General features: G+C 53.2%; 3 protein-coding genes across 3 annotated transcripts; 1 reads left to right on the forward strand and 2 right to left on the reverse strand.

The window, feature by feature from the left end:
* Window positions 1–1,373: 1,373 nt before the first annotated feature.
* BKA78DRAFT_363529 (uncharacterized protein) lies at window positions 1,374–4,192 on the reverse strand. Its single transcript, XM_066892489.1, has 3 exons — window positions 3,570–4,192; window positions 2,738–3,520; window positions 1,374–2,654 (listed from the first exon to the last, which is right to left on the reverse strand). Exons 1-3 carry the CDS (start codon window positions 4,056–4,058, stop codon window positions 1,854–1,856), a joined length of 2,073 nt encoding a protein of 690 aa, XP_066738722.1. The 5' UTR covers window positions 4,059–4,192; the 3' UTR covers window positions 1,374–1,853.
* A 2,097-nt stretch (window positions 4,193–6,289) lies between these two features.
* BKA78DRAFT_300490 (uncharacterized protein) lies at window positions 6,290–7,095 on the reverse strand (the record flags this gene model as incomplete). Its single annotated transcript, XM_066887210.1, has 2 exons — window positions 6,290–6,658; window positions 6,721–7,095. The coding sequence occupies 2 exons, from the start codon at window positions 7,093–7,095 to the stop codon at window positions 6,290–6,292; spliced, it is 744 nt and encodes a 247-aa protein (XP_066738723.1).
* Window positions 7,096–8,055: 960 nt separating this feature from the next.
* On the forward strand, window positions 8,056–9,032 carry BKA78DRAFT_328204 (uncharacterized protein). The gene is made up of 2 exons (XM_066889579.1): window positions 8,056–8,224; window positions 8,281–9,032. Exons 1-2 carry the CDS (start codon window positions 8,177–8,179, stop codon window positions 8,656–8,658), a joined length of 426 nt encoding a protein of 141 aa, XP_066738724.1. The 5' UTR covers window positions 8,056–8,176; the 3' UTR covers window positions 8,659–9,032.
* The last annotated feature ends 6,719 nt before the right edge of the window (window positions 9,033–15,751 follow it).

Genomic DNA, 15,751 nt, shown 5'->3' on the forward strand with positions numbered 1-15,751 from the left:
AGCCGGCACGGCGACTACAATCCCACTATGCAAGACCGTTGCGCCAAGCGTTACAATGGTTGAGCAACTGGTAAAGCAAAGGGATGCACACATACGAAATGTGATCATGATAGGACGTCTGTCCATCGCTAGCCAGTGCCGGCGCGAAAAACGGCGCGTTGTTGGGATGCTGCTGTCCAGCCTCCCTTCTCCCTGGCTTCCCCTTCGCTCCCGCTGTTCGCTACTTGCTGCTTTGCATTTTGGACTTGAGAACACTGCGTGCGGAAGACCTTTTTTGATGATGCTGTGGATGCCAGAGAGGCAGTCTCATTGCAACTCAAACGAGAAAGACTGACAGGCTCAGGAAGACAAATATGGACGTCTAATTGCTTGCGAGCTATTCTACATCAGAACTTCAGCGTCAAGTTCAACCTGAATGTCACAGAAGAACTGGTCGACCTTCCATTTGCTTTTGCTGCGGTGACAGAACGCGCCGGACTTGATGAAACTCATTCCGCACCACCTTTTCACTAATATCATGTTTGAGGACGACGAAGAAGCAGCAGCAGCAGCAACAAGCGGTACGGAACCAAGGCGAATGAATGCAAACTCATCCCATCATCGCCACATGATTTACATCCAACGATTCTGCGCCTTCATGGTCTGCGCTGAAGGGATAGCCGAGTGTGGGGGACGGACAGACGGACCTGCGTTCTACAACATCTCATGTATTTCGGCCGGGCTTTTTGGGCAGACGACCAACAGACCAGGTCAATCAAACTCCAGGCAGATATACGATATCGCGTAGCAACTAGCAAGTCCCGCGGGGGGTTGGCTACCTGCCTGCCGGCGGCCCAGTCACAGGGTGAGTTCAAAGCACCCTCAGCTTCAAGAAGACGAGCGGGGATGTCGTTTGTTTTCAAGCCCAGTCACGAGTTTCTGGGAAGGAGGAGATTGAGTTTGGTGGAGATGGGCGAGAGCATGGGGCTGGCAGCCTTACAGGAAGGAAAGTGCATGAAGACGAAGAGGACTCGAATATTCTGGGAGACATGTCTAGTCCAATGTGTACAGCAGTCTGACACTCACGTCTAGCACCTCTGTGACAGATGGACAAAATCCAGTACGCATTCCAAGACACAATCAAAAATCCCACCTTCAAATCTTACAGCTTTCCAACCTCCACATCCAGGCTCCAAGAAACCCCTCTCGACAAAACTTGCCAAGTAGAGGCGGTGCTCTACCGAGTCTGTCGGTCCCTTTCTATCGCCCTACTTCTACACAGCCCCAACTTTACCGTGAAAAGCTTTTGGACCTGGATTTGGGTAGTCAGCCTTGAGTTTAGAGGAGGTGGACTCTGATGCGCTGTGTGAAATGCCAAAAGATTGTTACATTTGGAAGCGGAACCAAATTTCGTCCCTTGGTATTTCAATGCGCGTCGAACAAGGCTACCGGCCCACTGCTATTTCAGCATTTGCTTCCTCCGATTCGGAGGGTGGAGCCAGGTTGAGGAGAAAAAATCATGCCGTGGAGTCGACTGAACAATTCGATGCGAAACATTTGAAATGCGCTAAGAGGACGTGGAGGGGAGTAAGATAGAAGAAATCAGGATAAGTAAGAGAGGCACGAAAACGCCGTCTCGCAAGCTTGCAAAAAATGACCAACGACCGCCGACCGACCACGCCGCAGCGCGGGACATGATGAGAGCCACACTGGAAAAGACATCGCCTTGTACTCATGCCAAAAGCGCTAAATTCAAAAACCAAACAAGAAATTTGCTTCAACAGCAACAACAAAGACGCCAATGCGGGTATACATTGACAAGAAAAGCAGCAGAACAAGCCATCCAAAAGCAGCAATGCCATTCTCTTCCAACATCAAGCATCATCCCCATCCTCCAGCTGCTTGGGGTGCTGCGAGATGGTCTTTTGCAGCTTTTTCAGGACCTTGAGGAGCTTCTTGGGCTTCATGCACCCCTTGTCTCTCGGGCAGAGGTGCATTTCAAACTCGTATCCTTCCGTGTCGGCAATCCTTTTCAGCACCGCCAAGCCCTCCTCGGAATGCGCATTTGCCCAGTCTTTAATCTTTGTCTTCTTGGACGCGCTGGTGAGGCGATCCAGCTCCTTTTCGATTTCTTTCCACGGCTTCTTGGGGGCGGGAGGGGCGGGAGGAGCGGGAGGAGCGGACTCCTGTGGCGGTTGGGGAGGATGAGCATCATCTGCGTCACGTCTCATTATCACCGGGATGGAGGCGAGGCTGCCGACGCTTCCCACGCTTCGAACGCTGACACCGCTGCCAAGGGAGCCGGTACCTTCGGTTGCAAACGAACTGAGGGTACCTTCGGTCTTAACCGTGCCGGTGGACCCGAAGGAAGAGCAGGAGCCGCCAGAGCAGGAGAAGGAACTGCCGGAATGGGACCCTCTCGACGACGTTCTGGCGCCCATGAAAGTCCCCGAATTTAGCAAGTCCTTGTACACTTTCTCGTGCCACTTCAGGTCCGCCTTGTGTGCAGCCTTGTCCGATGGGATTTGTACACCATGCTCCTTGTGCTTGAACCGAAACCACTTCTTCTCCTTGTTGGTTCTGATGTACTCTCGCCATTCCTTTCTCGTGGCTTTTATGTCCAGTTTGTGCTTCTTGTTCAACACCAAGTGAGGTAGTCGATCGCGAGGTATTTTCTCTAGAACGTCGTCGGCCTCGATCATTGATCTGTGATACTCCATTCTTGCCTCTCTTGTCAATGTGCTGGCTCCAGGTCGACCCTCGAGCCCCCTGTCCAGTGCTTCTTTTCGGCTTCTGATAAGCCCGACTCGAAAGCAGATCTATGGTCCTCAACAGGCCTGTTGGAGCCAGGCCGAGACCACATCTTCTTGTCCTCTCGTATGGCCTTCTGAATCCAGGCGTCTTCAGCGGCCATTTCCCTGGAGTTGTCCATGCGGATCCTTCGGGCACCTCTCCATTTGAAACGGCCCTTTTTTGCGACGTGCCTGATCATCCTGCCGACTGTGCGGAAAACGAACCTGATGACCCCCCTAATAAGAGCTCCTACGCCACGGGCAAATCTCTTCTCCACAATGTGGTGGCCTTCTTCGTGCGGGATGACATACGAATCGTCGCCTTTCCATTTCCGTAAGGCTTTCACGACCGCCAACGGCGCATCGTTCATTTGATCGTCCGGGATGGTTGTTCTGTTTCCCGTCCCACTGGGCATGAATTGCGGAAAGAGTTTCAAGAAAATATCTTCCTCTTCCTGATCCGGGAACTCCATCAGGATGTGGCCCTTCTCCGCGTCGGTGAAGCCTTCTATGGTAGAATTCACCTTCTTATCAAGTATTTTGCTCTCGACGGCCTCACGTTGTGCCTCGGTTGCGTTCTCGATCTCCTGTTCCTCTTCCTTGGTAAAGGGACCAGCTAGGATGGCGGTAAGGTCTGCGATTTGCTTCTCCTCATGCGGGGTGAGCTTATCCTCCTGGCGCTTGATGAGATGAGAGGAAGGCTGCTCGTTCCGAATGGCATTACCGGGGGAAAAATCCTCCTCGGCAATCTACAGGCAATAAGCTACAAAGCATTTCAACAAACAGTGTCAAACTCACCCTAGGCCGTTGGGTATCACTCCAGACGAGGTCACGGGGAATCGGTCCATCATTTCTCTCGGTAGCATCCCCAGCATCGTGACCGACAGCGTTCTCCGATCCGCGGATGGCAGGTCCGTGACTTTTTTGAGACCATGGTGGAAAGCTAAATGGCGGCCAACCCGCCTGTACGGACTCAGAGTCCAGAGAGCGGGCAACAGGTGCGGCTGCCACACCGTGACTTTTGTGAGACCATGGTGGAAAGCGAAAGGGCGGCCAACCCGCCTGTACGGACTTGGAGTCCAGAGAGCGGGCAACGGGTGCAGCTGCCACACCGTGACTTTTGTGAGACCATGGTGGAAAACGAAATGGCGGCCAACCCGCCTGCACGGACTTGGAGTCCGGAGAGCGGGCAATGGGTGCGGCCGTCACAACTTGGATGCCAAGGAGACCGGGGAGGTAGCCAAAGATGGCGAGTAGGAAGAAGAGATAGTGGTATCGTAGTTCCATGTTGTGCCTTGATTCAAACGAGTGTGGCAGAAGGGTGGAAATCGACTTTTGCCACTGGCTTCGGACAACGAAGGATGTTGGAAGAAGATGGCAGTGAGGAGCGTCGAGCTTTATAGATCAGACGCAGGAACATTTCGAGCGGAGCAATACGCTATCGATGACCTGGCGCAAGAGTTAGTATCTTCATTTTTGTTGAGGAGAGGCGGACGACTTGCCAGTGCATACGTAGCGCGAGGTAATATTGCAACGACCGCACTTCCTATCAAAGGCGACTCTTGGGTCCATTTCAAAGAGACCAAGGGGCAGGTTGCCAATCCAGAGGGCGCGGTCGTCATGCCTGGAAGGGTCGAACAGAGGCGGCCTTGCCTTTGGCTGGGGCTTGGAAAGCACCGAGTCGGGATCGAAGAGCGACGGCGACCTTGGAGCCTGCTGGGCTTCAACGAGACAGCTTGCGCGGAAGTACAAGCTATCGACGACCTGGCTCAATAGTCAGTCTCTTCGCCGTCTTCAAAGGAGGGACGGAGGACTTACCAGCACACAAGCAGCGTAGCGATGGTACTTCCCATCGAAAGCGGCTCTTCTGATCGTGCCGGAGAGTCCAAGGGGCAGAGGAAATTCGCGCAGACACATGCGCTATCAGTGAGATGGCTCAAGACCAGTATCGTCGCCGTCGTTGGAGGAGAGACGGAGGACAACGAAGACCGATGGAGGAGAGGCGGAAAGCGCTGGTGCATATACAGCGCTCGCCGCCATAGCAACGACCGCACCGCCCATCAAAGGCGAATCTTCCTTCTGGGTTAGCCAGGAAAAAAACAGGCAAGGGCCTTTTGGGCCTCACTCCACCGTCAAAGCTCGAGAGGAAACGGCAGGCATAGTGGCCCCCGTCTCAAACTGGCAGAGGTTGGTTGACCGCAAAGAGCAACGCCGACACAGGGCTTGGGCAGGTGTGGAGTGCTGCTAGCAAGTGGCACATGCAATGAAGCGCAAACGTTCGCTCGGTGACGACCGCACTTCCCATCAAAAGCGAATCGTCTGGGCAGCGCCAGTCAGGAACACACCGGGCGGGAAAGGGCACTCTGCAGGCTCACTGGCAAGCCAGCCCCGAGGAAGGACATGGACAGGCTCTTCGCACCAAAGCTCTTGCTCGATCCACCCAGTCTCGACCCGATCAGCCTCAGCTTTGCGCCAGTGTGCTTACCACCCACCTTGCCTGCCCTGTCAAGGATCAGTCGTTCTTTCAGCAATAGCCAACGCGCGACACCAGACGACGCGACGCGACACGACACGACCCACAAAAAACTTCGCAAATCTCGTACAATGATAGCGAGCAAACCCACCCATACCCACTCCACTGCTAGAGCCAGGAGCGTGGTTTCAGACACACCACATTGGCCAATGATGATGGCCCCAATGGAGATGCGAGTAAGAGCAAACAGCCCGACTGAATAATGCCCGCTGCCGCTCTCCCGCGGCGTGCTCCACTACACATGCTCGGTTGGGTTAGCTGGCGGGTCGGCCCAGGCCGGGGCCGCACTACAACGGCGGCGCAGATGCCAGATGTCGCTTTTGGCATTCGTCTCTATGGTGCCTACGAAGAGTGGTTGAGGTGAGTGTGGCAGTTAAGGGGTCCTGCCGAGAGCGATTGTTGGGAAGCACGTTTACTGGATTGGAAAAGAAGGAGAGCCGTCGCTGAGCCAAAATAGTAACTAAGAACCGTTCATTGATGATTGCTGGTGCAGATACATATGTTTCGATGCAACTGGAATGCTGGACCTGATATGAAGAGAGCTGTTTCTGCTGTAGAGACAAAGGTGAAAATCATGATGCAAATGTAAATGGACAACTGAACCCGGAGCAAAAGACGCGCAACTTGCGGAGGAGACGGGCAATGATGATGTGCGCCGAACGGTAATGGAAATGATCCCCTCGCCCTTGGAGCGCCTCTAGTTGGGCACCTACCTCGCCGTTTGTTCAAGTCTGGTCCGCCCCGGCAGCTAGTGGTGTTCGTCCAGTGTGATGACCGCGACGCAAGGGGTCCGCTGTCCCTGCGCTAGCCCGGCGCCATGGTGTGGTCGGGGCAGGCGAGTTGCTGCGGAATCTTCGGTGCCAGAACGGCTCGCGCCGATGCTGGCGCGACGCATCATCGGCCCGCTTTAGACGGCCGTAAAAGCAGGACGTTGATGATGGGGCGCAAGGTCGATTAGCCAGGCGCGCTGGCTAGCTGGCCTTCATCATTCGACTGTGCAGCTAATGGCATGCAGCATCTTTTGCGTCCGGTCTTGCTTTGCCTCCAGTTCCTGTACGCGCTGCTTGAGGCCGTTGTTCTCCTCCTGGATGTGCTTGTTCTGCTCCTCCAGCACCGTCACTTGTTGTACTGTGGGGGACGGCTTCATGATCACAGGCGTGACCTTTTTGATATCCAGATCCTCCAGCTGCTGTCTCAGCGTCGTGTTGGCCTGCCAGATGTTGTCGTTCTCCTTGCGCAACACCGAGATCTGCCGCTCCATGGCTGCAAGCCGCGACGCCAGCTTCCCCAACGTCGCCGTGTCAATCGTCAGGACCTCGGAGGCGTCGCGGTCGTCGCCGGTGCGGCAGTTGGGCTGGAGCATCACGGCGCGTCAATAGTCGGATTCCCCGGCGGCAGACTGGGGGGCCATCTTACGTTGAGCGTGCAGCTTTCCTGCCAGTCCTGGCGAAGCCGACACTCGGCGCAGCCAAAGCCTGCCTCGTCGACGCGCTTGACCGCGTCGTCGGTGTACGCCCAACACTCGGTGCTGTTTTGGCGGCAGCGGTCGCACGGCGCGTCCATCTGGCGCCCCTGGGTCGTCTCCATGATGCGCCCAATGTGCGACCACTTGGTCTGGGTGTCGTGGTCCATGGCGGCAAAGTAGTTTTCCGAAACGCTCCACCACTCGTTGTTCATTTGGGGGCGGCGGACGGGTCGATAGGCCATGGCTTCGTCGCCGCTCGAGGGTCGTTTCGAAGCCGGTTGCTCGCTTTCATCGGTCGGGAGCGCGTGCTTGGGCATTCGGCACATTGACGTCGGTCCTGGAGATGGGCTGGCGGGCTGGGAGGAATGAAGCGAGTCTGCAAGACGACTTGGCTGAGCGACACAGGGTCAACAAAGGTTTTGAATGGGGTTGGTCACGACGTGCAGGTTGATTCGTGTGCCGTTGTTGCGCAGATCGCCGAGATGGTCCACGGAGCAGCCCGTGAGGCCCCGGACGTGCGGCGAGGTATCTCAACATGACAACCTCCACATGAGCGCATCGCGTCTTTGTAGAGAAATCGACCGCTGAATGGCCGATGCAAGGGTTCGGCACGTCATATGCAGGGTTGCAGGCGGTGAAAGCGGCCGGCCTTGAGCGGATCCATGCCACCTTGAGTATCGCAGCCGGTTAGGGTCACTCTAATGAGAGCGCCCTCAAAGCCAATCGATTCTGCCGTTACCGTACTCATAAGTCTCAATCGAGCCAGCGGCAGTCTTGTCTTGTTCTCTGCCGAGAGTTGAGCCTAATCCTGACGTGCCGGAGCGCCTCACCCGAGCATGCAGCGTCATGTCTCATGCCTTCATGTCCGGCTTGAGCCAGCACCTTGTTCTTCTTCAACGTCCCGCACAAGGCGAAAGCGTCAATGAAAAAGGAGTCCGAAGACGTGGTATCAACAAAAATTGTGTCGGTGGAGCCCCCGAAGGAGATTCATACCAGGTCGCCGCCGCGCGGTGCAATGCAGGGCTTCCTGGTAGCGGAACCGCTTTCTTGACAACGGCCAGCCCAACAAGGTCTGCGAAGGATGTCAGTAAGTCTTCAATGGTAGGGTAGATTTCAGAGGCAACTCACAAGTATAAAGAGAGAAGAAAGGAAGATGGAGGAGGAGAGAGAGCAGATCTAGGGTATATCCTGAGCAGATGGCCCGAGCGCCTCGCTTAATGACTAAACGGCGCTAAGCTCAATTAGCGCAAGTACTGCCGGGCGGAAGGCACGCTCGAGCACGGCCAGAAGACCCTGACGAACACATTTGGGTGGAGCTGCGGGGTACACAGAGCCCAAGTCTCATTCACAAGGTATTTGACTTCTGCCTTCAATGGCACTCCTCTGCAACCGATCGAAGGCATCCAAATGAACGCTCTCTTCTCCTCCATCTGCCTTTCTTCTCTCTTTATACTTGTGAGTTGCCTCTGAAATCTACCCTACCATTGAAGACTTACTGACATCCTTCGCAGACCGCCACCCGCCTCAGAAGGCGTTCAACGGCACTGCGCCGCCATGACCCTACGCTTCGCTTCGGGACGTCTGCTCAAGTGCCGTCTCACACCTTCTTTAGCTCGGCCAGAGGAAGCGAAACAGAGTGGAAGTATCTCTTTGTTTGTTTACTACCGTCCTTTCCGGAAGATTACAACCGCTGTGTTGATATTACATTAGGCTACCGCGAAACATTGCGAAATCGCTCCCATCAATCCGCTTTGTACCATGAATGCTCCTTGTCTCCTCCTCTCCTTCCTATGCAACAAAAAGAGGCGCGCACCAAATGTCATATGCGCACTGGAACGCCTGCGAGTCTGGCTGCTGCATGTTCAAACACAACCAATTGGCAAGATTAATACCGGCCGCGGACCGGCAATCCTGCGTGTTCTCAAAACAAGGCTAGGGTTTGGTGCCGAATGTCCTGAGAGTGTGGAGAGAGTAACGTCTATCTTTTTGCCGCATGCTCATTGGAGCAGGTCTCCTCGTCTGGATATCAAAGTCAGCAAGTCAACTCTCCACTACAAATGCTCAACAATCAGCAACCTACCATGACAACTCCCTTGTCTACATAATCTTCTTGCCATCGACATTGACATGAATCCCCTTCCAGCCGACCTTGACGCTGACTGGTTTCTTCCCACCAACATTCACATCAACGCCCTTCTTCGCTCCGACTTTAACGCCGGTAGGCTTTGGACCACCAGTCTGGATGTCGACTCCGTGTTTTGGGCCTACGTTGACTTTTGCTGGACCGACAGGTGGCTTTGCGGGACCAGTTTAAGGATTGCCCGCCGCGGAATTCATGGTAGAGTGTGTGATTGAGTTGTTGGTAATGGTTGAAGAACAAAGACTTTGGGGATTGGAAAGTAGTAATGTTGCGCCAGGTGATTGAGGTTGTAGACTTTTGCTAGATGCTGATGCTGACGCTGACTGGAAGATTTCAATCCTCTTATACCTCCGCAGGCACCTCTGAAAGATCACTGTCGACGTCATGCAGCGTCATTGCCCACCATGAACCATCCGTCAGCGACACGACTTTCCTCAGTACATTGGAATGTTTTGAAACTGAACAGGGCCATTCCATTGGGCGTTCCAGAAAGTTGCTGGACGCATGAGCCATGACGTATGCGTTTGGCGCGGGTAGCGGTAGCTACGACGTCAAGATCCGTTTCGAAAGCCGACACCATCCAGGCTGCAGCGTTTGCGAAGCCTTTGACTCGTGAAGCTTGCAAGGCTGAATGATGAATTCGAGCAGCAAGACGCATCATAGATGGATGCGTGGATCAGGAGCTGCATGCGATTTAGTCCTTAGCGTGGAGCGGGAATATGCTCGGACTCCGAATATATTCAAGCAGGGCCTTTGGAGAACCTCAACGCCTCTTGTTCATCTTCCAATCGTATTCCGCCTGTCCAGCTAGCACCAGCAGGCCGCATCGCATCTGGAAATTCGCGCTGCTAAGCTGCAGCATTCCCACCGCAAAACTGAGGTTTTGTGTGCATGGGGAGCATTCGGACGCCTCGCGGCCACACGACTTAGCCATTGGGGCTCGCAAAAAGACAGATAAAGGGAACTCTGAAGAGGTTTGTCTTGCCTAGCAGTTTACATGCATTTTGCGGCTCACCACTTTTCCAGTATTTCTCGAAAGACATCTTGAAATCTTTTTAACAGCGATGGTACTTCTACCCAGTGCTTAAGTAAAGAGGAACGGAGTACGACTTTCCCGAGTAGCCGTATTCGCATCAATGGCCGATGTCTCGCGCTTGATCACTCCCGCTGCGACGACTGCTCCGCTCGCCCAGATTGGCCACCTTTCATGCCGCCCAGAACTTTGGTCACAAAATCGAGTCCAGGTCATTCCAGTCTCACGAGACCTGTTTACACACCACAGAGAATGCAGTCTCGGGATTACGACCTTGTCGTATGTGGTCGAGATTTTGATCGGCAGGTGACATCTCACGGAACCCTAAACCCAATCGTTCAATCTTTTTGGGTCAAGAACCTTCGGGTCGGACCAGGTCCAGGAGAGCATTGAGGATACTACCGAGCCTGGAGCTGAGTCTGTTGAGTGAAGGGTATGGGCTGGCGATATTTCAATCAGACCACTAAGAGTTTCAAGGTCGGACCAGGGCCTCCAGGAGCGCAATGAGGATACCGAGCCTGCAGCTGAACCTGCTGAGCGAAGACTATGGGCTGACAAGATCAGACCACTGATAATTTTACGGCGATTCCACTCAGGTGTCTCGATGATAAAATTCCTTGGCAGGGGGGGTTTGGAGTTTATGTGTCCCCTGTGGTCAAAGATGCTGAAGTTCCATGGTCCAGAAGCAAGAGTGCCAGAGTTGCTTGAGACTGTCGTCACTGGGGGCCGCGATAAGACTTCGCGGAGCTGCGGATTGTCCTCCGTAACGCTGTGTTGAACGAGCGCATGGAGATTCTGGTCGTCTGGTCGTGGATTCTTGAACCAGCTTGGTGGACAGGATGGGCATAAGTAGCCAGGCGCGTCGTGGATCAGCTAATGGCGACATCTCTCATCATGCCATTGGGAATCTTCGCCATCTTCGTCGCCAAGGCAGCCAGGAAGAGGGCAGTAGTGCGGGCCGGCTCGCTTATTGAAATTTGCATGGGAACTTATCGTTCGTTAGCGGAATATAGCCCAAACAAGATTTTGCGGGGACGCTACCTAAGAAATCGGGGGTTTTGGAAAAGCAGGTTGCAACCTGGATGGTCACATTTGAATGATGATGGTGGCGAGTCGTCAATAGAAATCCCTGTAGATGGTCTTTGTGTCAGAGGCAGTGATTGGCCTGGAGTTTTGGGCAACCAACTTGCAGTGGTCTTATCAATTTCCTCGCCAGATACTAATGTTTCTTGAGACGATTGCTGTATTTTATGAGGGTGGGATCCTGGGCGAGTGGAAGAGGAGAGGATCTAAATCAAAGCGCGTGGATTTTGATCTTTTCGCAAAGGTGTGCGCACAATGATTCCTTCCGGAGTTACTAGGTATTCGGCAGAGGCTGGTTATTTTGTTAGCGATATTGCACGCCAGAGTATATGATGCCTTGAGGTGACCTTGAAATGTTTCCTCCAGCTTTTCCAAAGTTGTCTGGTAACCGTAGGTGGAAGTCTTCTTTCGGACTTTCTCCTTCGGGACAAGCTGGCCGTCCATGATGACTTCGCTGTTGCGCCCTTCCAACTTTCTTTTGTTAATTTTTCGAGAAACGGTAGCCCATTCTTTTGCTGTAAGGTTCTTGCGGAAACCCTATTTTTTGAGCTGCAGTTCGTACTGCGCTTGTCTATCAAGTAACAAGTTAGTCGGTACATGTATTCGGCATGTAGTAACATGGAAAGCATACGTTGCTGAAAAGTCATGAGTTTCTGTTATTTTAGCTATAACCTGCTTCAAAGGCATGTTTTCTGCAAGATAAAGACTATAGATAGTCTGTTTGTGTGACTCCCACATGGAAGACATAATGAGCTGATTCAATAGACTGTCTTTAGGGGCGTGATGAAAGGAGTTGAAGAGGAATGAAACTGAACATAGAGGTTGGTCAGAGTGGGTGAGAAAGGCTGTGTCTTTATTCTGTGCTGTGATGGGGTCCAAATCTGTGCAGGTCGCATGAAGTGGTGAGCTGAGTATTGGCTTATTGGCTGTGGCCAAAATCCTGCCCAAGCACAACCAACTTAGCAAGCGCAGGAAGCCCCACGCCACAACTCCACACCAAAACATTTATGGGTACATATTCATTATATAGTATTGAGGCCCTGTAGCAAAATTTGTTGCTCGCACAACTTCAACTGTCCCTCGTAACTACGCAGAGGACTTGGTATATTCTGATCTTGAGTGCCTGCGGGGGTGGGATGCTCCTTAAATGCAAGCTTTTTGCAAAAGAGAATTTCCATGTCTCTATGGTTGCTCTCTCTTAGTTACTTGCTTTTGGGTGCCGCGACTTTTGCTACCAAGCGCCGGCTAGCACTGCCACAGCCGCATTGCAGCGGCGCTCAACCCGGATGACGGCCGCAAGCCGTCAGCATAGACAAGAGCTGCTGCAAGCGGATTGGTCAATACTAAAATCAGACTGCATATCGATCAGCAGGCGGGAACTTCCACCTCACACGCACAAAGCTCTGGCGTTGGCGATTGCGCCGCCTACGCTATGGCTCAAGTGACGACTGATGGGGCATCTCTGATTGGTCGCTTCCATTTCCTGATGCGGCTGACTCGAGGCTTGGTTGCTCGTTTTAATTTTTCGACTTTGAAGGAGACGCTGATTTGTTGCATCTAAAACCTCAAATGCAAAGCCCTGAGTTTGACCATCTGCCGGTATAGCATTCCCCAGAGTACTTCAAATCTTTCATTGCCTTGCGCATCATTCGCAGAAGTTGAAATATTGAGCAACCGCCTGCGGTGGTGTGCCCTTTCTTACTGGCTGCACCACGCTGGACCTGTTCATGTACATACAGCACCTACATCTTCATTCGACCAATCAATCCGTCACCATTTTTCTGCCCTTTTTCTGCCTCCACAAATGTCTCTTTCAACCGAGGCCATCATCGCTATTGTCTCTCTGGTTGTTTCCATTCCTCTAACCATTTTAGCTCTGAGCAAGTGCATCAAAAGGAGACGTTGCACAATTAACGCACACACCTTGGGTAAGAATCAAAAGCTTATCATTTGTCCGCAAACCCAATAGTGTGTGTTGAATTAGAGCTGTTACCCCATACACGTTACCCGATTTTTCCAAGCTCTGGACGCCACAGGCTACTGTTCTTTATGATCAGAACCGAGACGATGGTTGCACTTGGAACTGTCCCTGCTGACAGGTGGGATGATTTTGTAAGTATTGAAACTGCAAAAACTGGAAATCCGGTTTTACTGACTGAGGCAGGGTGTCCCAAGGCAATCCTGGTACCAATCGACGCATGAAAACGTGCAGTCGCGAAGCCATTGTTGATATACGTTTACTCAGCAATTGAAATGAATGTAAGAATGTAAGAGGTCTTAATATAATCTCTCGGTTGAGATCTAACTGTATGAAGTACTAGATCTTTTGACGCCTTCAAAAAGGCACACGATCAAGTATTTTTAAAAATACAACTGCGGACATGGATTCGGAGAGACACAAGAGGCGTTACTGTATCAGGAACTGGAGAGGACCAGAAAGATGAATGATCTTGTCCTTGAGGAATTCCGAACTGTTTGGTCATTATTTCAAAAAAGCATTGCATCCGGTAGGAGTTTTGTTGAACCCAATGCAATTCTACACATTTCTTTTTGAGAACGACTCCCCAGAAATCCCCGCGCAAAGACAGCCAAATAGCCTGAACTCTCTCGTGTTGGGTGTTCCCTCAGCACCCTCAATAACACGAAGACAGTGGGCGACAAAAGATTGTCAACCACGGACAAGCGCTAAGTTCACACGGCGCGCAGGATCATTCCGATTCAAATCATCAGAGGGTTGACGCGTATGTACAGGGAGCATTCAGGTGACTTGGCCAAAAGACCGAAGCACTTGAGCTTGTGGAAGGAGAGCCGCGACGCAGCACCAAACCATCTCTGCAATGCCTTGGAGTTGATGTTTCTTTTGCGGCCCACTGTGCCACTGGCTACACACCCTACTACTGTGACAGTCTCCGCTGCACACCACCCATGCCCCCAGTCCTCTCCCTATCCATCCACCCACAACCCCAACAACGCGCCCCCACGCTTCCCATCAGGGCCTCCCACACACCTTAGCACGATTCCCTCATCACGACGTCACCCGCCCATCATTCCCAAAGCAGCGCACCTCATCTCGCTCCAAAGCACCTTAAAGAAGGGCAAAGTGGGGACCCAAATAACCTTAAAAAGTGCGCCCACATGTCTTGCGGTCCCTTCGGCAGCGGCAACCGACGTCACCGGTCCCCACATGGGCTCAACTCAAAATCGACCGACGGGACGGGGCGCCCTGAACGGCCGTCGGCTGGACCCCTAACAATCAAAACGCCGCGCCGTGATATTTCCATGTGCAGGGCTTGATGGGGATTTCGGTTTCGGGACATGGGGGAACCGAGCCGAGGCGAGACGAGACGGACCGCTGGACGGCTGGGCGGCAGGCGGCTGAACTGGCGGGTCTGGTGGTGGATGTGGTGGCCCTTGAGGCGGTTTGCCGCGCTGAGCGACGACGTTGGCCTAAACTCTGATGGGACTGCGTGGGTGGGAGGGCATGTGAGGTTCGAGTGGAAAGGGGTAAGTTTGGCCCGCTGGCTGCTGCGCTTGAGTTTGTTTTGTGTTGGCTCGACAGGGGGCGGCAGGGGGTGATTAGTGATATTGCGCAGGACATATTGCTGACACTTTGGTTGATAGGGCAGACCAAAGCTCCAGTCGCGGGCGAGCGGAAAGGAAGACTGGCATTAAAATGTGCTAATGGAGGCGGCGACGAGCTGGGTGAGGTGTAGAACTAAGAAGTAATAGTTGATTTGACCGGCTCAGAAAGAAGAGCAGGCAAAGCAAGTGGAGCCAAGACATGCGACGTGGAGACTGTCTCTTGCAGTAAGTGGAAGCCACTGCTGGCGCCAAAACCGTAGTTGAACTATGCGCGGCTTTCCGCCACCCACCAGCTACTCCGCCTTTCTTCTGCTCTTATCATGGCATCTGTTTCCACGCCATCAAAGTCAACCCGTGGCTCTCTCCTACCTCTCCACAGACAGTCGACGTCCGGCGTGGCGGCTTGGTCCAATCCAAAATCCAGTTGTCATTTTCAGAAGGCCGCCCTGTGCGGACCTTAATCCGCCACGACGCTGGCTCCTATCCGGAGCATCGTGACCGGATGGCCTAGACGGACAGTCGGAGACTAATTGTTGCGCAGTGTAGAAACCCGTTGTCACATCGAGCAGCGGGCGTCGTCACCTTGTCGTCACTTTCCAAACCACGCTGACGAAGGAGTCGACGTAGGTGGCAGCTGCGAACTGCGAGCTTAAAACCATGTTCGACGCATGGCTCTACTGGCTCATCTTTTTCCCGGATTGGCAGCGGGCATCAGAAGCTGCGGCGAGACGATTGAAAGACTTGGTAGTCGCCGACACAAGGCTTTCAGGCCGATTGCCCATTGTTGAAGAGGAGGGAGTGACAGGGAGAGCACCATCACGTCCGTCTCGTCGCGATGAGGGGTCCCTGGATCGGCGCGCATGAGGGAGACCAGGAGATGGGTGCGAAGACTCAGCAAAGGCCGAAACTAACCTTTCGAGCTCATGATCCTTCGGCGAAGAACAGCAAGAGACAGGGAAGACAGAATCATGCCGGCCACGTCGCTACGTGAGGTTCCCTAGACCGACGCGCATCAGCCAAATCAAAGTTTTGAAAAATTCAGCAGTGGCCGAAAGAAAGCTCTCGGGCTAATTCCCCGTCAGTGAAGAGCCATCAAAGCAGCAAGAGACAAGGAAAATGAAGTCGGACTGCTGCTGGACGCGGA

This window comes from Phyllosticta capitalensis (assembly GCF_038381095.1).
Source record: "Phyllosticta capitalensis strain CBS 128856 chromosome Unknown BKA78scaffold_13, whole genome shotgun sequence".
NCBI lineage: Eukaryota > Fungi > Ascomycota > Dothideomycetes > Botryosphaeriales > Phyllostictaceae > Phyllosticta > Phyllosticta capitalensis.

What these genes read in the sequence shown, in the direction of transcription:
- BKA78DRAFT_363529 (XM_066892489.1), bottom strand. Translation starts at nt 4,058, where the DNA reads ATGGAACTACGATACCACTATCTCTTCTTCCTACTCGCCATCTTTGGC. An exon ending in GTGATACCCAACGGCCTAGG is followed by an intron (nt 3,521 to 3,569) that starts GTGAGTTTGACA and finishes TATTGCCTGTAG; the next exon opens with ATTGCCGAGGAGGATTTTTC. An exon ending in ACTGGACAGGGGGCTCGAGG is followed by an intron (nt 2,655 to 2,737) that starts GTCGACCTGGAG and finishes GACGTTCTAGAG; the next exon opens with AAAATACCTCGCGATCGACT.
- BKA78DRAFT_328204 (XM_066889579.1), top strand. Translation starts at nt 8,177, where the DNA reads ATGAACGCTCTCTTCTCCTCCATCTGCCTTTCTTCTCTCTTTATACTT. An exon ending in TTTCTTCTCTCTTTATACTT is followed by an intron (nt 8,225 to 8,280) that starts GTGAGTTGCCTC and finishes CATCCTTCGCAG; the next exon opens with ACCGCCACCCGCCTCAGAAG.